Genomic DNA, 12659 nt, shown 5'->3' on the forward strand with positions numbered 1-12659 from the left:
TGAGCTGCCCTGCTAACAGGTGGAATTCAAACTGTCTGCAAAACTTTATATGGATTTCCTAGTATATGTGACTCAGAGTTCCCAAAGGATGGGAACGGGGAGCTGGAATGCTCCAGGCGGCTCTTTATTTGATAAGTCTCAAAGGTAAAGGAGGCGGGGGATTCCAGGTCTTGAAGGCTTGAAGAAATAGAGGAGTTACAGGGAGCTGGGAATTGTCACTGTGTCCCTAAAAAAAAGGAAAGATTAATTTATGGATAATCATCCTTTTTCTTTTAAAGTGCTAAGGGTATTGGGCCTTAGAAACTAAAATGTTACCATTAGTGACTATAAATCTGGATTTGATTTAAGCTAAAATCTGTCCTAAAGGAGCGAAGAACCTGATCTGAGCGTGCTCTCCTGTCAGGATTATCATGGTAAATTACAATCTAACACAAAAAAGTATTTGCTATTTGGCATTAAGGGACTGATTAGCTGAATGGCCCCAAGAAAGGCCTATAGTAACAGCCCCCGTGTCCCAGCTCCCAGTGTTACTGTGAGGATCACAAGATTGTAAAGTGCTTAACAGCGCTTGGCATAGGGCAAATGCGATCTGAATGGTAACTGTTTTTATTATCTCTTTAAATAACTGCTTCATACTTGATAACTTGATAGGGGTTTTTTAAATGTGATCAGTATATAACGCCAACGCATTCACCTGAATTCAGGCCACCTGACTGGTGATGGGTTTTGTTTCAAAGTTCCAAATATATGATACTGTTTAGGCTCTTGCTTTGTTTCTAAGTTCTCTTATATTGTGTAATCTGGTGAACTATCAGCAATTTCTCTTATGATCTAGCTGTCGCTAGATTTAGAACTGTACTGTTTAAGAAAAAAAAAGAATGAATGGGTTAAGAAGCTGTTAGGTCACTCTATCAGCCTGGCTGGCCAGGTGCTGCAATATTCTGAAGTACTGTAATTTAAGAACTTAAACTTTCAGTTTTACCTACATTAAGAAGAAAGTTCAACTAAAATTATTTGGCTATCATTTATGAAAATTGTGAGATTGTTAACTGGGTTATTTGGAGGTATCGTCATAGTGTTAAAACCTATCAAGTATTTACACAGGTATTTTAAAGGGAAAATTGGTAATTGTACAAAGAAAAGACCTTGTAAAACCTCCTTCGTAAACTTAGAAGGATTCTTAGAACCATCTAGTCATAAATTCTTATCAACTCTGTACAAGAGTTTTCTGTGTTATGGAATCCCTACTGAGTAAATGGGAATTGTGCACAAAATGGGGGCGGGGAGAGGAATTTTAAGCCTGCTTCATCTGAGGATATAAATATATAATACACACACACACACACACACACACACACACACACACACACACACACATATATATATATATGTACATATGTTCATTTGGAGGTTTACAGCAATTGGCCTGTGTTGCTTTTCTAGGGATTTAGGTGAACTATCACATGTTCACTATCTATGTGGGATTCCAGAATGTAATTATTTTTCTTGATTTCTAGTGATATAAAGACAAAAGGAAGAAAAAGATACTGAGTAAATTTTTAAAGGCATGGTAAACTTTGTTATTGTGATAAAGCTAGCTTAATTGTATATTTTTTTGGGCTTAGAAAAATTGAATCTCCTCCCCATTTTAAATACTTTTTGACTAGAGAAAAATGGTACACCTAGGTTAATTTTGTGGTAATTAGCAATTCATTCTGTTATAGTACTTTTGGGATTTATGTTACTTAAAAGACATTTTACACTAACTCAGTCTTGATAAATTCCAATTCTAAAAATTTCGTTTTGCTTTAAGGTTGAATGAGAGAGATATCTGTCATTTTAGAAATTTACATGGAAGTTTAGTGATTATCCTTTTAACATCAGGATAAATTCTAAACTGTTTTTAAGGAAAATAATGTTAGGAAGGAATGTTTAAGTAAAAAAAAAAACTTTTGTAAAAGACTTTTGTGTGATTTTTAGAAGGACTGATAAATTTTATTTGTAAGGTAATTTACTGCAGTAGTTCAATGACATTGACAACAATTGTGTCCAGACCTCCTGTGATCAGTGAGACTGTTTGAGAAGAAAGCTTCTGTGGGACCCTGAATATTCTTTTCTGAATTTCATTCTTAGGTTTGTTGTGTCCTTGGACCATCCACAAATGGGTGCCTTCAGAAAAATGTCAGTCAGCTGCTCAATGGAAGCAACATCTGAGATCTAAGGCTAGTAAATAGCTGTGCCCGAGAATAAGGTAGGGAGGTTACCTTGGGAAAGCTGAGGCTGTGTTCTTCTTAATTCATTTTCTCATACAAGAACTCTGTCCACCCGGTTTCATACTCTAGGATACTTATAGTGGTGAAGGCCTTGAGGACCAGTTCTGATGCCATTATAACCATGTCCCTGCTTCATAACTCATATATTTCTATTATTGGGGCATACAAACAGTGGAGGTTTACCTTAGCAATACTGGATTTATTTGTTATTAGGTTAATACTAAGGCAATTACTGTAATAGGGTTCAAGTGGGAAAGAGCTTGCCATCCTGATCTGAATTTGTTGTTATCCCGTGGTCATCCCATGGCAAGAGTTAAATTAGCGCTTGAACTTGCTATATGTATAAGATTCAACTCATGAAGTATCTCATTCTCTCAGAATGATAGGAGTGTAATTAGACAAAGGTCAAAAAGCCTGAGAAACAAAGATGTGAATCTATTCAGCCGCGAGGTTAGTCAGGAACCCCTTTTGTCTCTGTTTCAAGGAACAGGATTTCAGTACAAACAGTTATGTTAGTGAAGAGTAGTGACTTATGAGCTATCTTGTGACACTTTAATAGGAAATCTGATTGTAATTAGGTTTGCTATTTAATCTGGGTTTAGAACATGTGTAGAAATGCATGCAAACTACTAAAAAGTTTCCCTAAAGACGTCCCCATTGTTTGAAGAAATTCTGAGAGCAGGAGTCTAGTTTATGTCCACTGGACATGGTTAAAACTGAACCTGTTTCACTGACAACATTTCATATATTCTGTTCTCTGTACACGAGTTGGGATTATTATATTTATACCCCCAAGTCTTTTGTCATTTGTTATTAAGTGTCTTAAAGCAAAATTTTCTGTATAATGTTGAATTTAGGAATAAAAAACCATCTACTTAGCATGAGTACTAGTTATACCAAGGTAAGTTGTGGCTTTCTGTGATAAACCTCTCATTGTTACCAATGGGAGATTAGAGTCCATACTTGTTACCTAGGACATGTGATCCTTGAGAGCCAGATCCACCTGAAGCTCTGACTATCAAGACTTGCTATTGAAGGCCTTATGGGGCAGTTAAGTGATATTAATCTGGTATGACCATCAAGGAATGCCACTGAGCCAAGGCATCGATGATGCCAAGAACCCTATGGGTTTACACAAACAAGCCACAGGTGGCGTTCTCATGGGAAAGGTTGGGAGAACAATTATTGGCATGGGCTGAGATAGGATTCTCCTGACTATTTCTTCAGCATGACCTCTCCTCTTGAATGGAAAACATCCCACCTGGCTGACCCCAAGCCTGGCACAATGCAAACTGGCCATCTACGTAACTTTTGCCTGGAATTGACATCAAGATAAGAGAGCATTTTCCCTCATATCCCTATTCTTTTTAAAGAGGAAGTTTCTGTAATCATGTTAGATGATCAGATAAATCTTTATCTCACAGGCTAATGCTGGAGCACACCTGAGTTACTATGAGACACAGGTGACAAGATTTCATCTATTTGGCCTAGAATTTTAGTCCTTTCTATTTTCCAGACAACTCAGTATTTAGCCTTGACATCTGTTACTAGCTATATATTCCTCTGTAAGTCGAGGTCCTTTAATTTTTCACAATGGCGTGGAGATAATTAGGCAAATGATGCAAAAACCTGTGGGACCAGAATATGATTCTGTCACTTAGTAAATATCCTGTCTCAGTTCTATGTTACAGAAAGGTACAACTTGTTATCTTAGAAGGAGAATGGCTGGTGGTCCACCTTATAAATGCTTTTGTTAGGGGTAATTCATTTGAACATGACTCGAAGTTGAAGATGTTTTATCATAAATAACTTACTTGATAAGCACTGTTTTAAAACTCATTACTCAATGTATTTATACATCCCATCCCAAAACATTTTGTTACAACTGAAGTTAATACCACAACTTTTAAATGAACTCATTTTTGTATGACAGTCCTGTAACAACGAAGCTTGCAGCTATTTTGGGGGTGAAAGACCAACAAGAGCACACAGAGGGGTTGCCAACACAGGTTCTTTGATCTGCTTTTCTAAGGAAAGAAACCTTAAGGAGTTAGCAATCTCAGTTTAATTAAGCATACATATATCATTCACTTAGTTCCAGGGGAAAAGATCAGACCCCTGAACTTCAGGGCAAAGACGAACAGAAATTACAACCATACATTTTAAACAGATCAACAGACAGATCTTGTCAGATCAAATCACAATAGTTACCAGAGAAGCACCAACATCTGGGTTTCAAAGCCAGGGGAGCTATTTCAATGGCTTGCCCAGAATTTGTCAACCACACTCTTTCAATGAGTGTACTCCCAAAAGTCAAATGCTAACTTGCCAGTACATATACCCAGTTCAGCACCCTGTGGGCTGGGGCCAAATTAGCATTTAGGGTGTGGGAAAGCTCCTCAACCACCAGCACCACATCAAATACAAATCAATGACTCCCAATTGTCTTAGTGCTAAGAAACACTCCAAGACAAAAAGATCCCACTTTACCTGCTCGATTCAAACAAAGGCCAGACTCATTAAAGGCACTTGATAGTCTCAGCATTCCTTGATTACCATTATAAGACCATCTTCTTATACAAATGTTCTTTTCTTAATTCCCTAGTGGACTCTAAACCACCTAATGGGGAATGAATAATGCCAATATAGAAATTGGGCTCTAATTTTCTGTTTGCATCTGAGTTTCCTATAATATCAACATAACAACTGTCCAAACATGTAAATGTAATTGGCCTAAAAATGTAAATTCCCTGGTCTAAAAGTTTACAAATTCGATTGTCTAGTAAAGGACATAAGGTTTAAACTAACTTTTCATTATCTGACCTGGTTACTGGCAAAGTACATTTAAATCTGTGCTAAGACCAATTTTGTAGGAAATTCTTAGCAGAGAAGAGATTTTCTACAATGACCTGAGCCAGAGAAGAACTGCTCTGAGACCACACCTGAACCACAGGGCTGCATCAAGATGGTGTCCTGAGAACCAGACAGCTGCAAGAAATGAGACTTCAGAATCTTAAACGGACAATTTTGTTTTGCTGTTTATCTCTAAGATCTACTTATCAAAGGGGATTGCTCCCTTTGATTCTGTCAAAGTGCTGTCCATCTTGCCCTTTCCCCCCTCACATTGTCTCCCTTCAGAAGTCCCGTGTTAGAAACCCTTGATGAGGTATCTGTGTTATCAGTTAGTGATTCACTGAGGAGGCTATGCCTCTCAACAATATCAAACGGGGGACTGAGAAATGATAATTAACAACCAATGATTTGGGGGGATCCAGAGTTCCTCCCTTTTCTAAAGTCCTGATTTTAAAGCCCTTGAAGGACATTGCTGATAATGGGATTAGATTCACCCTGGGGTTGCCACTGTCTCCTGCTCAGGCTTGGGTGGGGCATCGCCAAGCTGGGGGTGATCTGGGCATAGAGATAGTTTCTCTGTTCAAGGGTGACATGTCACTCTCAGCCCTTCATTTTAATATAGCCCAGCTCCCATTGTATTAAACAATCAGAGTTGATTGCCACTCTTCTTCCAAAAGTACCCAGAAACCTGAGCCCGCTGCCATAATGGTCTCTGGTCTAAGAGAGCCGGCCGAATGGCCATCCTTTTGTTAATAACACACTAGTCTTATTAGTAAAATGATCAAATTACTCAGAAACTATGTCTCTCAAAGCCTTTTAATGGATATGCCATCGAGGCCCCCCTGTACCTGAAGAATTCCTCCTACAGCAACCCAGATGAGCAGCCGCCCACACTCTGAGGATGTCCAGAAAGGGGAAAACCACTTTAGGGTGGTTCTAATTTGGAAGGGTTCCCTCATCTCAGGTCTAATGCTGGCTGCCTCTCTGTCCTCTACTCCTCAGGCCAAACAGAACGAGACCAGCCCCTCTTTCACACCGCAATTTCCAAGCATGGGAAGACAGCGCTCCTGTTTCCCACGGCCTCTCCTGTCCCGGCTAACCACCCATAATTCCTTCCACCAATCCTTTCGTGGCATGACCTCCAGGCCCCTCTCCTGAGACCCACTCCAGATAATGGATGCCCTTCCCAAAAAGGGGGTGGTTTTTCAGAATGCAGGCTCTAGAGAAAGCAGGAAACAGGATGGAACATGTCTTGTTTCTCTGGGTAAAGGAGCACGGACCTCATGTCTATCCCCCAACTCAGGCAGGGACCTCCACTGCCCCATGTGTAGTAGTCAGTTACTGCTGATCACACCACACTGTCCTCCACACCCACATAACAAGGCCACGCTGGATTTCCCAGTCTGCACCGACTTACGGTTGATGAAGAGTAATAGGATGCATTTCTTCACAGAATAGTTGGCATTGGAGATGTAGCCTTTCATTTTGAAGGCAAGCACTGGGTCATCACAGCCCACCTCGATTAGTTCTCTGTTTAAATGAGAAGAACTTTTTAGGACAGGAGAAAACCCCAGAGAACACTACCCCCACAGGAAGGCCCCAGAGCTGGGAAAAAACTTGGCAAGTCAGTCAGCACATCCCTATCCTGACCCCAGGCCAACGGCTCGCATCTCAATACAATGCTACATGCAGACGTGGACACAAGGCCCAGGCCTTAGAGCTCAGTCCTTTTCATATATGGAGGCCTTGGAGGGACCCACTTGCTAATGGACCCCACCCCGTACCCTGGAGTAAAGAGTAGTGAGGATTCTGGGAAGATGGTGGAGTAAGTCAGAAAACTGCAACCTCTCCAGATTTCCTCCAAAAACAAGACAAAATAGAGCCTCAGGGTGAATGTAGAGAGGCAAAAATAAGCAAGAGTTGGGGGAGAAGAGTGTTCCTCCTGGGACAACTGGAGAAGATCCAAACAAAGATCCCAGAACAGAGGCCTGGCCCTGTGGAGGTGCAAACACCTCCAGGCTAGGGTCTACTTAAACGGCAGCAAGCCCTGGGGCAGCAGGGTTGGGAGGTAGCCTCAGCCTCAGCGTGGGATTTTTTATCTCCCAGTGTGGGTGTTGAGCATCTGAGCTGGGGAAGACTGAGGGATGCCAAGCCCAGCCGTGCTGCCCAGATGGGGTCGTGGGCAAGAAGGGACCAGTACACACCTGGTGAGTGCAGAAGCAGTGGGTTGGGAACGCCGCAGGCTGTGGGCACTCACAGGAGAGCAGAGCTCTTGGCCTCAGGTCCAGGCCAGTAGGCAGAATTCAAGGTCACAGCCCCTGAAGGGGTCTCAGGGACCAAGAACATTTCCAGCATAGTGTGCCAAAGGGCTCTAGCTGTGGTATGGAGTGGGGGAGGAGTGCAGAGATTGGGCCCAGGACAAAGCTCAGAAAATAACACGAGAAGGACCTGAGTCCATCAGTACCATCCCCCACCCTCCAGGACTAGAGGTGATTAGAATAATAAGCTACTAAATTATTTTTTAAATGAGCAGGCACAGGAGAAAGAACCCAACCATAGACAGTAACTATGGGAATAGGGAAGACTGGGGGGTTCATCTTCAGAGAAGGATACTGAAGCAAACAAAGCCTTCCATACCCCAAAGAGTAATGTCAAATGGTTACCTGTCCAAAAAGAATTCACAGAAGAATTCAAAAAAGACTTCAAAAATCAAATAAGAAAGAATAAGGAAAATTTTTTTTAAAACAGTAAGAACAATCCAACATAAACAAGATTATGAAAAGAAAGTCAACCAACTGGAAAAGGAGATCCAGAATCTTAAGGAAGAAAATGACTTCTTGAAAATCAGAATAGGCTAGGCAAACCTAGCAAAGTTATAAGAGACCAAGAAATAATAAAACAAAATATAAAGAATGAAAAAGCAAAAGAGAATGTGAAACATTGTAACAGTAATTCAGCTAGCAGCTGCTGTTGAGGTGTAAGACCCAACAGGACCAGCAACAAGAGCTGCCAACACAGGCTCTTTTGATTTGCTTTACTGAGGAAAGTAATGGTAAGGGGTTAACAATCTCACTTTAATCCAACATACAAACATCATTCACTTAGTCCAGGAGGAAAAGCCAGCACCCTGAACTTCAGAGCAAATACAAACAAATTACAAACATACATTAGAAACAGACCAAATCACAATTTATAGTTACCAGGAAAGCATCAACATCTGGGTTCACAAGCTAGGAGGCTCTTAGAGCCGCTGCTCAGAGTCTCCACATCAACACTCCTCCATGAGTGACAGCCCCAAACAAACAACTCTGTTCTCTCTTTTTATACAGTCCGACTAGAACCTCATCTGACGGACCAGAACTTAGGTGCATACCACTGGCTCTGGTCTTAGCAACTCCCCTTAGGGCCCTGGGGGCTTCCTGCCTCTCTCAAACTAGCCAACTAGTTTGCTAACCATTCTGGGGCTTCACACCTAATTAGTAAAAGGGCCTGGGCCTGGGGTTTAGCACCTAGTTAAGACTCAATCAAAGACACTTAATTAATTTAGCATTCTAAAACAGTAAAAAACTCCCACCTTAATTATCAATACAAACATCTTACAAGAAAAACAACTGATATGGAGAACAGATCAAGAGAAAGCATAAGAATAATCAGACTACCTGAAAGCCATGATCAAAAAAGAAAAAGAGAATCTTGATACAATAATACAAGAAATAATTAAAGAAAATTGTCCTGAAGTTTTAGAACAAGAGGGGAAAGCAGAAATAGGAAAAAATCTACTGATAGCTACCTGAAAGAGATCCTCGGAGGAAAGCCTACAGGAATATCACAGCCAAATTCTGAAATCCCCAGGTTAAGGAGAAAATATTACTAGCAACAAGAAAAAAACAATTTAAATATGGCAGAGCCACAATTAAAATTACGCAAGACCTAATAGTGGCTACGCTAAAAGACCGCAGGTCTTGGAACACAGCATATTGAAGAGGAATAGAACTGGAATTGTGGCCAAAAATATCATACCCAGCAAAGTTAAATATAATCCTAAACAAACAAAAAAAGGTCAACAAACTGACAGACTTTCAGTATTTTATTGCAAAAAGACCAGAACTTAATAGAAAATTTGACATACAAGATACAGGAGAATTATAAAGTAAATATCACAGACCAATTACAAGGGACTCAATGAGGACAAATGGTTTACTTTTTATACATGGAAATGTAAACTCTGTATCTAAGATTGTCATTAGTAATAGTTCCAAAGAAAGACTGGGGTGGAGCCAAGAATGATGTGATTCTAAAAATCAAAATGGTGTAGAAAAAAAGTAAAAAGAGTAATTATCTCACACAAATGAGGCTCAAGAGGAAGAACGGATGCAGAGGAAATCAGATGGCGGAGGACGGCTGGTAGTACTGGAACCCTACTCACTCAGATCTGGTTAAAGAGAGAACAACGTATACATTTGGAAGGGTATAAAAATCTTCTAAATTTATAAAGAAATAAGAGGGTGAGGGAAGGTGATGGGGGGTATAGAAAGGTGTGTAGATTAAGATTTAGGAAGGGGATGGGGGAGAGGATAAGGGAGGGACTCTTGGAGGGGTGGGTAGGTTAAGGAATAGGAGAACAAGGTAGGAGGTAGAATTAAGGCAGAGTGAGGATAGATAGTATAAACATAGAGAAGGACAGTGAGAAAAAATCGGAAGGAGGAAAATACACAAGTAATTGTAGCTTTGAATGTGAATGGGACAAATTTACCCATACAATGCAAATGGATAGCAGATTAAAATTTTGAATTCAACAATATGTTGCTTTCAGGAAACAGTATAAAAATGAGATACACACAAAGATAAAGTAAAGGGTAGGAGGAGAATTTATTAAGTGAAAAAAGCAGGGGTAGTAATCATGATCTCAAACAAAGTTAAAGTGAAAATTGATTTAATCAAAAGTGAAAATTAGAGAAACTACACCATGTGTCGGCAATATTATTCAATACTGTTTTAGACCATTTAAAATACCTAGACAGTAAAAAATATCTGAGAATATGCTTGCCAAAAACAAGAACTATATGAACATAAACATAAAATACTTTTTATACAAATGAACTCATCTAAAAAATTGAATATTTATTGTTCATGGGAAGTTAAAGCCAGTATAATTCTTAAAATGACAATCTTACCTAACTATTTACTCAATGTCATCCCAATTAAATTGCTAAAAAAATTATTTTACTGAGTCAGAAAAAATAATAACAAAGTTCATTTGGAAGAACAAAAGGTCAGGAACTTTGAGGAAAACAGGGAAAAAAGATGTAAAGGAAGTAAATTCAGTGGTGTCAGACCTTAAACTATACTGAAGGGTGAGAGACTGTTGAAATATAAGAAGGATAATTCTGATTATTTTACATTAAAATTTTTTTGCACAAATGAAACCTATTTATCCAAAAGTAGAGAGAATGCAGAAAATTGGGGAAAAAACTCTCATAGATAGTCTCTCAGAAGGGACATGATTGGGTTGAAATATAGCTATGGTGTAGGAAAGGATGAGCTGATTGATTTAGAAAAACATGGAAATAAACCCACATAAATCTTCAGTATTTCTATAATTATGAACAAAGCCCAACAGCAAGAGATAGAAAGAAATTCTATTTAAAGTTACTGTAGACATTATAAAATATTTGGGAGCCTACCTGCCAAGACAAACCCAGGAACTATATGAACACAATTACAAAAGACTTTTCACACAAACTGTCAGATCTAAATAATTGGAAAAACCTCAGCTGCTCATGGGTAGGCTGAGCTAATGAAATAAAAATTACAATTCTACCTAAATTAATTTACTTATTCAGTGCCATACCAACCAAATTACCAAAAAATTATTTTATAGAGCTAGAAAAAATAGTAACAAAATTCATCTGGAAGAACAAAAGGTCCAGAATATCAAGGGAATTAATGAAAAGAAATGCTATGGAAGGTGGCCTAGCCATACCAGATCTTAAATTGTATTATAAAGCTGCAATCATTAAAACTACTTGGTATTGGCTAAGAAACAGAATGGTGGATCAGTGGAACAGGTTAGGTACATAACACAGAGTAGTCAATGACTATAGTAATCTCCTGTTTTGATAAACCCAAAGACTCCAGCTTCTGGGATAAGAACTTACTATGTGACAAAAATAGTGGAAAAACTAGAAAATAGCATGGCAGAAACTAGGCACAGACCAACACCTCACACTGTATACCAAAATAAGGTCAAAATGAGTACACAATTTAGATATAAAGGCTGACACTGTAAGCAAACTGGGAGGGTAAGGAATAGTATTTATGGAGAAGGGAAGAATTTATGACCAAACAAGAGATAGAGAACATTATAAAATGCAAAATGCATGATTTTGATTATATTAAATTGAAAACTTTTTGCACAAAGCCAACGCAACCAAGATTGCGAGGGAAGCAGAAAACTGGGAAAGAATTTTTATAACCAGTGTCTCTGATAAAGGCCTCACTTCTAAAATATATAGAGAACTGAATCAAATTTATAAGAATACAAGTCATTCCCCAACTGATAAATGGTCAGAGGATATGAACAGGCAGTTTTCAGAAGAAGAAATTAAAGATCTCTATAGTCATATGAAAAAATTCTCTAAATCACTATTGATTAGAGAAATGCAAATCAAAACGATCCTGAGGTACCACATCACACCTATCAGATTGGCTAACATGACAAAACAGGAAAGTGATAAATGTTGGAGAAGATGTGGGAAAATTGGAACACTAATGCATTGTTGGTAGAGCTGTGAAGTGATCCAACCATCCTGGAGAGCAATGTGGAACTATGACCAAAGGCCTACAAAAATGTGCATACCTTTTGATCCAGCAATACCACTTCTAGGTCTGTATCCCAAAGAGATCATACAAATAGGGAAAGGCCCCACATGTACAAAAACATTTATAACAGCTCTTTTTGTGGCAGCCAAGAACTGGAAATTGAGGGGATGCCTATCAGTTGGGGAATGGCTGAACAAGATGTGGTATATGAATGTAATGGAATACTATTGTGCTATAAGAAATAAGGAGCAGGTGAACTTCAGAAAAACCTGGAAAGACTTATATGAACCGATGCTGAATGAAGTGAGCAGAACCAGAAGAACACTGTACACAGTAACAGCCAGTGTGCAATGCCTGATTTTGATAGACTTAGCTCTTCTTAGCAATGCAAAGACCTAAAACAATTCCAAAGGACTCATGATGGAAAATACCATCTACATCCAGAGAAAGAACTATGGAGTCTAAATGCAGATTGAAGCATACTATTTGCTCTCTCTCTCTTTTTTGTTTGTTTCTTCTTGTGGTTCCTCCCATTGGTTCTAATTCTTCTTTACAACATGACTAATGTGAAAATTGGTTCAATATGAATGTACATGTAGAGCCTATATCAAATTGCATGCCATCCTGGGATGGGGGAGAGGAGAGATGGAGAGATAATTTAGAACTCAAAATCTTATGGAAGTCGATGTTTAAAACTAAAAATAAATACAT

General features: G+C 39.0%; 1 protein-coding gene across 1 annotated transcript in view; it reads right to left on the reverse strand.

Moving 5' to 3' along the window:
• Positions 1 to 12659, reverse strand: part of MLH1 (mutL homolog 1) — a 53940-nt gene that overhangs the window by 18051 nt on the left and 23230 nt on the right. The window contains exon 9 of the mRNA XM_036738564.1: positions 6544 to 6656. Within this exon, the coding sequence (XP_036594459.1) occupies positions 6544 to 6656 (113 nt within the window). The remainder of the gene's footprint in view (positions 1 to 6543; positions 6657 to 12659) is intronic.

Source organism: Trichosurus vulpecula, chromosome 9 (genome assembly GCF_011100635.1).
Source record: "Trichosurus vulpecula isolate mTriVul1 chromosome 9, mTriVul1.pri, whole genome shotgun sequence".
Taxonomy (NCBI): domain Eukaryota; kingdom Metazoa; phylum Chordata; class Mammalia; order Diprotodontia; family Phalangeridae; genus Trichosurus; species Trichosurus vulpecula.